At 38.1% G+C, this 12094-nt stretch overlaps 1 protein-coding gene across 1 annotated transcript in view; it reads right to left on the bottom strand.

The window, feature by feature from the left end:
- The window catches only part of LOC307156990 (membrane-spanning 4-domains subfamily A member 8-like), a gene marked incomplete at both ends in the record, with an annotated part of 32359 nt that extends 20655 nt beyond the window's left edge, over nt 1–11704 (bottom strand). The window contains 3 exons of the mRNA XM_079868720.1: nt 10819–10878; nt 10976–11086; nt 11534–11704. Of these exons, the coding sequence (XP_079724846.1) occupies nt 10819–10878; nt 10976–11086; nt 11534–11704 (342 nt within the window). The remainder of the gene's footprint in view (nt 1–10818; nt 10879–10975; nt 11087–11533) is intronic.
- Nucleotides 11705–12094: the final 390 nt, after the last annotated feature.

Genomic DNA, 12094 nt, shown 5'->3' with positions numbered 1-12094 from the left:
GTAACATTGACTTACCTGTCGAGAAGAAAGCAGGCAACTTCAGCGTCTCTTTTGAAAGCTTTCTCCTGCATTAGCTATCCCGAGTTCCCGACATTAACCCTTTGTAATCTCCGATCACGTTTCCATTTACGGTCTATTTTGGACTTTTTCTACAACGAGGACTCCTTATCCTGTGATTCGGCATTTGTATGGTCCTCCATTATAAATAACCGTGCAGTGTAGCCTTTTAAACTTGCCGCTACTGGGGCAGTGACGAGCCCCTCTCTCTGCTCTGCGCCTCCGCTTCTGCTGGTTTCAGTCACGTGACGCTGGCTCTGAACGAAAATGCGTTGTGGAAACGCATAATTTGGCCTAGTACTTTTTGTCCCTCTCTGCTATTATAGTTTTTCAAGATGGCAGAACTACAGGGAAGCCTCCGTGGACCTACCCGTCCCATGTATATAAGGATAATAAATTCTTCGTTTACGAGGATAAGTCAGATCATTGGCATAGCTATTTGTACACCATTGAGGACATATTTATGATTAAAAATATTGCTTTTTGATAATAAAATAATGTCCCTTTAACAGAGATTAATGCTATCTTTAAAATAGTGTACTGATCAAATTGAAGGCTACTAGATTGTTTCATCTTACACTAAATCGAATTAATCTAAAGTAATATTTATTGCTACAGTAGACTAAGCTCTTTAGATGAAATAGATGACAGTTACATCATCATAAAGTAATATTTATTGCTAGACTAAGCTCTTTATGATGATGTAACTTGAATGTTATGGATAAAAGCATCATCCAATTGCCCACATGTCTTAATTGTGAAAAAAAAAACTGTCAAAAAAGTGGCTTACCTGTTTAAAAACTTGTGCAACGGTGATCCAACCACTATCTTCATGCCCCTAGGTGAATACCCTGTCTGCTGTCGGGGGTATGGATTTGAAGAGGGTGACATGGAACATTCTGTCATACCTGTTTTCCTGCCCCCTTTCCCGAATGAACACATGAACACATGTGGAATTATGTACACAAAAAGTGTGAAATAACTGAAAACATGTCTTATATTCTAGTTTCTTCAAAGTAGCCAGTGAGAATCTACAATGTAAATAGTCATGAAAATACAGGAAACGCATTGAATGAGAAGGTGTGTTCAAACTTTTGGCCTGTACTATATATATATATATATCATCTTCTGTATATTCGCCTCGAAAAGATAAGGACGTCCATCAAACTGAAAGGGTTCGTTCACGATGTCTTCAAATTCGTTCGAATCACCAGAGCCCGTCTACTAGACATTCTCTGGTGTGTATCCTGTTGCGTTCAGTGCTTTCTTCCGGCAACAGCGTTTCACACGAGATTCACGAGAGATTCTTAGCGGTCAACTAACGTTATGGTTCACCCGGAATGCATTGCAACACCGTCGGGGAGAGACTCATGGTTAGGTCGGCTTTAAATACCATACAGAACCCGTTCTACTCTAACGATCGTGGCATGACGATTAAGAGCTTCTTGCCGAATTATGATGACTGACGTGACTTGTATGCAATGACATGATATGTGTCGCTGGTTATGATGACTGACGTGACTTGTATGCAATGACATGATATGTGTCGCTGGTTATGATGACTGACGTGACTTGTATGCATTGACTTGACATGTGTCGCTGGTGCAGAGTAGTAGTATAAAGTTTGAGTGAATGCGAGTTTCTCAATGAGATGTTCTATTACAGTATATGTGGTTTACTTTAATTGGAGCTGGCTGGGCATTGAACTGGGCTTAATGGATTGACAAAACTTTATTTATTTTTTTAAATGACCTGTATGACCTTTATAACTGGTGCTGGTTAGTCATTGAACTGGGTTTCATGAATTGGCTTTAAGTTTTTTTTCTTTTTGAGCATGTCCAAATCCCAGGACATAACGCACTCATAATAGGCTCGAGATATAATTCCAAAGGGGACAGATAGGCTTGGCTACAGCACTTAAAACTTAAAAAGATTGAAATTGCAATCAGTGACTCGCATCGGGTGAACGAAGCTTTTCGAAGTTGAATAGGCTATTAAAAACAATTTGCGCACCTCCATGGAGAGACTATAGTGGGCTCGCCCTTCTATAAATTGAAAAAGACATTGACTTGCCATATCCTGACTCAGAAAAAAATAAACATTTTATTGCTTACTTTGCCGCAAACTCGGCAATGAAATCATTGGCCAGCTTGCAGGTAGCCTAACGTCTTTTTCAATAGAAGGGCGAGCCCACTATAGTCTCTCCATGGAGCCTATTATGAGATCCAGTGCATTATGTCCTGGTATTCGGACGTGCTCAAAAAGAAAAAAAACTTAAAGCCAATCCATGAAGCCCATGTTCAATGACTAACCAGCACCAGTTATAAAGGTCATACATTCCATTAAGCCCAGTTCAATGCCCAGCCAGCTGCAATTAAAGTCAACCACGTATACTGTTGTATAGAACACTTCATTGAGAAACTCACATTCACTCAAACTTTATACTACTACTCTGCACCAGCGACACATGTCAAGTCACGTCTTTTTTGACAAACGCTCCCAAAACTCCTCCGGTGGCCCCTTAAATAAATAACGAACAGTCCCTTAATGATATCGACAATAAGGCCCGATACGTTTAAGGGGGCAGCATAAATGCGCTTATTTTACTGACCATCATAGGCAGACTTTGATTTCGAGTGAACTAGCAGTGCCTAAGGGGACCGGGTACTACCGAGCCAATTCAAACCATGTTCTGTAGGCCTAGGCTATCTGTGCATATACATGTGCGAATTCCGAGACTGCCGACAGTTCGGGTCAGGTGAAAGTTACTGCCATCAATGTAGACTATGCATTGCCTAAAACTCGGTCACATCCTGCCTGTTAGGCTATATCAGGCTTTATTATATTATGCTGCTGTACTTTCAGAGACCCCCACAGATATTTGAGTTTTCTGCTTTCATGTGAGCCAGACCTCTCTCTCTCCAGGCTCCCATCTAACTCGAACCCTGTGTAGTGGGGAGATGAGTGAAGTAGCCTACTTTTACTCGCTAGGAAGTACGAGGATAAACGACATATACCGTAGGATACCTTTACAAAAGAGGATGACAATCTTTCGCACAGATTTCCATTGATTCAATTCTTCCAGTTTTGACGTCTTCATAAAACAGCTTACACCAACAATAATGCCTTCTGTTTATTCTTCTTATTCTTTTTATTACTATTATGGTGCGTTCACACCAGACGCGAATAGCGAGTCAGGCGTGAGTGATTTCAATGTAAAGTCAATGCAAAGCCGCGTTACGCACGTAAAAAATTCCTGCGGCGCGGTAGACGCAAATACGCCTCATTCGCGCGTCAAGTTCACGCGAATTGAGCGTCTGGGGCGTTAAGCGCGAATGATTTTATTAGTGCTTTTTGTACATTCACGCGTTTGACGCGAATTCGCGTCTGCCGCCCGAGTTGAAAAATCTGAACTTCTGCGTCAATTCGCGCCGCGTTAACCAATCAGGAGCCTGCTTGTGGTGAAGCGTCACGTGGTGAAGTGACAGTTTATAATGTTATTTTATGTTTGATCTCAATAAATTATTTTGTAATATGACTAAAATGCACAACAAAGCAAATCTTTCACATAAAAACTCGATTTCAATATGAGAGATACTCATTTTGTATTGAATGCTATTTATTCCATATCTATTCTAGATTATAAACATTATTAATCTAATGTAAAGACAACAAACACAATTTAGTGTATAAAAACTTTCTTTTTTTTTTTATCACAGGACAGGTTTCACTTTTGGAGGCTGGCTCCATTTATTATCAAAACAAAAATAAATGACAGATTAGGTGCGGGTGCAAATGTGCACTGACAGCAACTGCAACAGAAGCTGAAACATGGAGGCATGCTATAAGGTGGTTTGCCCTTTCGGCAGACAGGAGAGGAGGGCGCCAGGAGAAGCAACAGCAACAGCTGCCACAGCACCCACCTAGTGATTTTGTTTAAGTGCATGTTTTTTGTTTTTTTTTCCAAGTTGTGTTAATAGCCTGTGCGTTTTTTTTATCCATTAATTCTGTGTTTGTTGTTGGCTGTGTTCTGTGTTAACGGGATGATCAGGTGGTGCTGGATCGGCGCTGGCACATATCCGCAACAACCCCTAAAAACAGACCAGAAACGGCTTCGGCCCGATGTGCGTTTGGACTCAGGAACGAGTCCGTGAGGCGGATGCGGGCCAGACCCGGCTCTATCGTTTTGCGGTTGCTGCCCTGTTCCGTTACAGCGTCCAGTGGCTATCTGGGTAGGCTACATCCTCCTAAGGTTCCAGATACGTAATCTATACGTAATAAATTGGTAATTTCGTGACTTAGCCTACTGGCAACATAACTGCAACGTCATGTGCCCGTAATTTCATTATCATCAAATTACCAACTCACAACTCTTCAGTTATAAGGTTATATAAGGTTATAAGCAAGGCCTGCTCTCTCTATTCATAATGTTTTGTTTATTTCATGACGTAACTGCAACGTTACATGCCCGTAATTGTAGAGCTGGGCGATTTTTTTTCCCCTAAAATTTTTTTTGTGATTTTTTAATAAAAACTCGATTTACGATTTGAATCGGTTTTTTTTTTTTGTCTGTTAGATAGTCACTGTCAGACTACATGTCAGACTACACGTCGTTTTCCGACCAGTCATCGCGAGCTGTCTCACACACACTCATTCACTCGCACATACACAAGCTCACTCGTATAGCCTACACACACACACACTCCCTATCACTCACACTCACACACACACTCACTCTCGCGCGCGCACACACACTCACACACAGTCACACACACTCACTCGCGAACACACTCTCACTCACTCGCGCGCCGTCGTCGTGGAGGACCGTTAAAAAATTAAACATGCTAGTCCTGCTGTCATGAAGCATCGAGGGCTGCGCCGCAGGGAGCGTGCTACGGAAACCCTGAAGGAAGATTTGGCGAATGCAAAATGTATATTGTACGCTATACTGAAGAGGGGGAGAAAAAAAATCTAAAAAAATCGATTTTTTGAAAATATGAATCGAGTTGACCTACCAACTCGATTTTTAAATCAAATCGATTTTTTTCCCAGCCCTATGTAATTGCATTACCATCATTTAGCCTACACATTCTTTATATAGCCTTTGATGATTGCAGCATTTACTAATTAAAATGTGTAATTAAACATCCCAATAGAGAAGTACTCTTAAGATAAAAATTGTTTTATTTTCATCAAGTAAGACGATTATAATTTGCTCTTTATACTGTTTTTACATTCTACTCTATGGTAAAGTGACGTGAAATGCAGTGCATGATTTCTCATTCTGATGAAGGTATTTGTTTTTCTGGAGCTTTACACTTTACAACGAATTTTTCAAAAAATGTATAAAATTAAGTATGTAGGCCTACTTGAACTCTGGAAAGAGCAAACCTTTTTTTATTGTTATGTATAATGCTGGTGGTCGACAGCTGAGTTGCCATGGTAACCGGAAACATAATTCAAGCTGCTGGAGAGGACAGCGTCGACATTTCTCTCTGTTTCTCGTCAGTTATATCAAAAAAGTTCAACAACTGCTCAGATTGGTTAAGTAACATTACTAAGAGTCTACTTTAAGTACTTTTGTTAATATATATGCCTCTGTGAGTGACTATTTGGTATTTTCCTAAATTTCTGCTAGCAAATGTTAAGCTAACATTTTGAACAACACAACTAGAGACACTCTAACATTTTGAACAACACAAAAACAATAAAATACACTGAAATTATTAATAAAACAGCATTACTGCAAAACATGAACGAAAGCAATATATATAACCAATATTGCTATGTTAGCTTAAGCGCTTAAGCTAACATAGCAATATTGGTTATAATATCAGAAAGTACAGATTGTCTTGAATGCTTTCGTTCATGTTTTGCAGTAATGCTGTTTTATTAATAATTTCAGTGTATTTTATTGTTTTTGTGTTGTTCAAAATAAATGAACTGAAGTCATTTTAAGTCTGAATTCATCATTCACAACTGTTGAAATAGACTTATACTTTGCCCATAGAAGTATAAATAAATAATAATAAAAAGTACCAACTGATTGCCAACACAAATTGATCCATGATGTTGCACTAACTGGCAATGTTACAAAGTTACATTGTGGCAATGGATCCAGGAATTTCCCTTTTCCGTTGCCATAAGTAACTAGTTACGTCGCCACGACGACAGTTTGGTCATCAGATTACATTACAGTTACGTAACAGTCACATATTTTTTATTAGCTGAGATGTCTGTTTAAAAGTTTTAAGCCTTGTTCTTTGACACAAATGAGTGTGCACTCTATGAATGAAATGAGCACAACACGATTATAATTATTTAGCCGCCTTTCCCTCTCTGCGCATCACTCAGCAATCAGGGCTGGATTTCCAGATAACGTGATCTCTTAGCGCCAAATAGCAAACTAAATCTATATTCTAATGTAGCCAATATAATCTGGAGGCACTAGCCTATATTCTAGCTGAGCACCCAGCATGATTTTTTTAAGGCGACCTTATTTTAGAACATTGTTTTAGAAGTTATTCCTTGGAGATGTGTAACGCAGCTGACAGATATGTAGATAGTGTATTTTTATTTTATTTTTTTCAAAATATTCACAAACTTGTAAACTATCAATTGTATGATATATTCTGATTGTCAGATATGGAAGTGAATGCGTTTTGTCGCAAGATGAGTTTGCACCGCAATTCAGAGCTGTCATTCATTGCTATAGGAGAGGAAGAATTGTCTAAACTCATTAAATCATCTAAATCAGGGGTCTCCAACCTTTTTTCATTTGAGAGCTACTTTTTAAAAAGGAAAGTGGCCGAGAGTTACTCATGTAATACAATACTCAAATTCTCATAACTCTCATATTAACAACTATCAAAACTGTTTTAGTCCTAAAATTGTTTTTGTTGGCCTAAATATGTCACCCTTAAATGTCGGAGAAAAGAACAGAATCAGAGATTTTTTTTTTTTAATAGAAAAATGTACTTTTAAATATTATACTTTAAAACACAATTATAGTTGATTTTAGTTGATCATAACTAGAGATGAAATGGCATGAACATTTCATTTCATGGTTATAGTGACAAAAATGATCACGGTTATCACAGAATCCTGTTCAAAAAGTACTAATACTACACAATAAAATCAATTCACCAAGTTTTATTCAAATAATAACATTAAAAATGATAGCCAGATTTTAAAAGAGTGTCTTGCAAGCTATGCAACCATGCACTGCGCTCTCCAAAACGACAGATTTCCACCACCGAAAAATGCCTGCTGTAGCTTTGCTACAAGATTTATTTACGGAGAAGAGAAAAACACCTGTAGTGTTTGGGTGCACCCCCATCCTTCATGTTGACTGAGCTTTCAATGTTGTTACGGAGTGGGTGAAGCTGATTGGTTGGTTCTTGTCACATGACCTGCGGTGCGTTTTTTGCATTCTGAAAAGTTGCGATTTTTTTTTTTTTTCATCTCACTGCGCCTGGAAAAAGTGATCTCCGACTGGCAAAGTCAAACATCATTAGTGCCAATGTGAATAATAATCTTAGAGAATTTACGATTAGCATTAGCCAGCACTTTTAAATTTGCTTTAATGTCAGGCGCTCTTGCTCCCGACAAACATGTGACTATGGTGGTTGGTGTCTCTATTTTCACGTTCTGTGTAATAGAATCGCCAATAACTAGGGCACATTCAACAGGATTCTCATTGGTTGTTTCCCTGAGTGGGTAGAATCTGTTTGATGTTGTAATCGGAACAGAAGAGCGGTGTTTTGCCCCACGACTACAGCGTCTCACCGTCACCCAGTTGCCCTGCTGCACGGGCTCTACAGCCGGAACCGAACAATGTACAGAGTTCACTAAGCTAGTCACATTCAAAGCAGTATCTAAAGCCCTTGCACTCTTATAATTAACCTTGATTAAAGTTTGGATGAGTGTCTCTAGTTCTGAAATCTTCTCCGTCAGCCTGACTATCTCCCTGCATTTATCACATTTAAATCCCTCATTGCTGACAGAGAAGGCTATACTATACATGTGACATGAAGTGCAAGTGTCAATAATAGAAGACAAGACTCACCGATTTTGTAGACTGATCCTACTCACCACAGTTGTTTGACTCAAAGGTGCGAGCGCTCGAGAGAAAAAAAGACGGCAAACACGGATGGCAGATTAATAGGCTAGTGGAAAGCTAGCGCGTTTTGCAAGCGATGGAGATTTAGATTAAAGCTAGCGGAGTCAGATCAATGTGACAGACAAAATTAGATAATGTCAGATATCTGGTTGATGAGTACGATATGTTTAGCAATATAAACAACAAGGAATGATAGTGAATAGAGATTCAAAACGGAAAGCAATGTGGAACAGCTTACAGACGCAAACCACACAGCAGCAAGACATGCTGACATGCACATATGATATACACGTGTATATATATGTATGTATGTAGTATGTATGTATTTTTTTTTCTTTTTTACAATTGTATTTTCTGATCAGTATATTTTTGTTTATTATTTTCTATTTTGATAACTAGGTGATGTAATGTTTTCATTATTGTTTGTTTGGGGTTTTTTTTTTTGAAAATTGATTGTAATTTTGTTTTGTTTTGTTTTTGTTATGCTCTGATTATGTAAATGTTGTTTGCTAGGACCCCCTCGAAAACGAGATGGTACATCTCAAGGGGTTAATCCTAATAACAATAAAGAAGAATTTCAGTTATAGCCTATAGGTGCCACTACAGTCTAGTAGTGTTACAGTTAAGTCTAGTCCCAGACTAAAATGCATGTTTGATCTGTTTTAACTGAAAGCAACTTGCACTGGAATATCTTACATGTCAGTGCCATTATTTTGTCTCAAGGTGCACATCAGTAATAGCCTGACTTCGTCATACTCATATTCTAGGCAGAATGTGAGTCTGATACTGCTCCATAGAGCTTTGATTATGAGGCGTGTCTTAACCGAACCAGGAAAAACAAAAAAACCTCTGCACTCAATTGGATAGACCTACAACCAATCAGAGCAACGCAGTAAGTTCTCTTTCATTCATGATTTGTTATTAACTTTAAACAGAATCATCAGCTGAAATCTGCGCGGATTATCAAAAATACGACACATTTATAGGACATAAAAGGGTCTCTGCGGCAAAAGTGAAAGTAAAAGCACCCGTTTCAATAAAAGGATATATCAAAGTTTATATAACAGGGTCGGGAACAGACCATACACTCGCACATCTGTATAAAAGTGAAGTCAACGGCACGCACCTCGTGCGGAGTTTGTCAAAGGCTGGAGAAATTATCTTTGAAAAAAAGAACTAGGCTAAGTCCTTCTACAGCAGAGAAATGAATATTTTTTAATAAAAATCTATAAAAAAAAAAGAGACATTGTGGCTTGATTTCTTTTATTAATATTCATTTTTCATGACCAAAATAACATTATGCACAGTGAGGAGCCTACAGGTTACAAGCTTCACATATTACAAAAATACAATAATAAAAAAACACATTTTTAATGGCTCGTCAAGGTTGTTTCAGATCAGCACCTGCAAGTGTCGCCCGTTGAGACGGGTGTCGGATTGTTTCGAAGCCTCGACACAATATGGCACATTTGCTTCAACTGTTTCATTGTTTCACGAAGCCTCGATCTGCCTACCACCAGTTCTCTGTTCGTCTTTTAAAATGAATGCGCTGTCGTTTCCTTCTATAACAGACGAGATAGCGGAATCTAAACATCTTAATTCTCCAGCTGCAGTCATCTTTGTTGAAAACCAATTCAACCCAAGCGCTATTTGATGACGTGGTGATTACGTAACCGCAGATCATCTGTCCATCATCGATTAAAGCCCGCCCTGGCAATTTGATTGGCTCGGCCTTCTGGGAGCCGAGCATAATTACTCCTCAACGTATCGAGTCCAGACCGAACTTCCCGACCAAAAAATATTGTGGGCGGGGTTCGGGCTGGCACCCAGGCTACATCAGTAATGCTTTTTAAGGCACATTTATAAAACCTACTTAAATGTCCTAATTGAACTAAAGCCTAATACTGGCTTTAATCTAAGACCTGTCTTTGAAACCAGGCCTATGTCTATTAAATTTCATTAAGTTTGGAGATAAGGATACATTTGTGAAAAATGAACATTGCCAGACAGTATAATTCACTTATATTGTCACGTTTCGATAAATAAAAATTTTGTGAATATTGGACCAACATCCTAGGAGTTTGAAAATGTTTTTTTTTCCCTCAGAAAATTTTAATAATTTTTATTGCACCACCTAGTGTTAGACAGATGTGTGTCTATGCACCTGAGTAGATGCGCACACTTGAGACCTTCCTGACTGTCACGATCCTGGTGGGGTGCCTTTTGTTTTGTATGGATTTTTCTCTTGAAATGTCTCTGTTCCCATTTGTTTCTGTGTTTAGTTCCTGTTTCCCTTGTTGCCTTGTTTGTTACCCAGATTAGTTTCTGGTTGTTCCCAGGTGTGTCTTGTTTGCCATTCACGTCTTGTGTTTCTCATCTATTTTGGCTTTTGCACAGAAAAAAAAAGGGATAAAACTATATACTTTGACATAAGTACATACAAAACACAAGGCACATGGATGAGATCGTGACACTGACAAATTTGGGGGCTCTTTGAATTACGGTCACTGATGCCTATACACTTTTTTGGCAGAAAATTAAGGAAGATGAAATCAGTACAGAAAATTACTATGAATTACTATGAGTTCCAGTACCTCTGGTGCTTAAACCCTGAATAATAACAAGTGTTGTGTACATACCAAACAGGGTGAATTCGGTTTGTTTTCTGCAGCAATGCTGAGTGAGCCTGTAGAAATGTACTGAGAGCAGAGAGGAAGACAAAAATCAAGGCTTCTGCTGGAATATGTGACTTGTATTATAAAAGACACAACACTTAATAGTATAATTGTTTCTTACGATGAGAGATCCCCAGTAAGGAATACCACTAAAGACAAAGATGGATTCTGCATGAATTGAAGACACGATTCCCAACAGGAGAGTCAACAGACCAATCATTACCTGGACAGTCTGTGAAGGACAAGAGAGTCTTTTAAAAGGTAAAACAATATTACATTTGGGGGAACAAAATAAAATGTAGAAAATAAATTTATAACAGCTGTAGTATGGACTTATGTTTTTTCTACAAAAATATCTAGGTACTCTCATTGCATGAAATCACATACTGATTTGCGGACTAGCAAAATCTATTCATTACTTCACATTTTTTGTTAGTTTGCAACTCCTAAAACATTCTTCTCTGTGACTGATACACTATAATTTTTTTAGGATTTTACACTGTAAATGATAAACCTTGTCTTCTATTGCTGTCTTTCCTACATTACCATGGCATTGTCATTCTTCAATAAAAAATGCTTTGTTCATGTGTGTACAACTCCTTTTTAGAATTTATGTAATTACCTTACCTCACTCATATACACAAAAATAAATTATTTGGGTTTATGAACAATTTCTCACCCCAAGGGCTTTTTGTTGGACTTTCAGAAAAGGCTGAAGTCCATGAAGAGGTGAAACTCCTGCTAGCTGTTGTCCATAAACAGGCACAGGAACATTTGTCCCTGTTTGTGTTGGTGGTTGAAACTGGATGACCAGCGTTGAGGAGGTCACGGGTATGACAGTGCGAGACATTCTTCTTTCTGAATCTGAAATTGACCTGTACAAAATTAAAGTAAATTGAGACATGTAAAGGATATGATTATAAAATAGATTTTCAATGTAAACAATCATTCCCATTTATTTATTAAAATATTATATATTTTTTATTATTATAAAAGTGGTCTTCATGCTGTTGAAAAACCTATGAATGCAGTTATGTCAATAGTAGATATTACCATTGGTTCAATTATTGCCATCAACTAGAATAACTCTATTAGACTTTGAAAACAGAGAATATGATATATTATATAATATAGATCGTCAGTGCAAGTATATAATTTGTTTTTTACCGGAAAGAAATCTTCTCTTCAGTTGGTTTACCGCACTTTTCTCTGTAGTTCAGTTCACTCCTCTGAGATAAGC

Source organism: Squalius cephalus, assembly GCF_949319135.1.
Source record: "Squalius cephalus genome assembly, chromosome: 4".
NCBI classification, from domain to species: domain Eukaryota; kingdom Metazoa; phylum Chordata; class Actinopteri; order Cypriniformes; family Leuciscidae; genus Squalius; species Squalius cephalus.
Note: the sequence above shows the minus strand (reverse complement) of the source record. Positions and strands in the feature narration are given on the sequence as shown.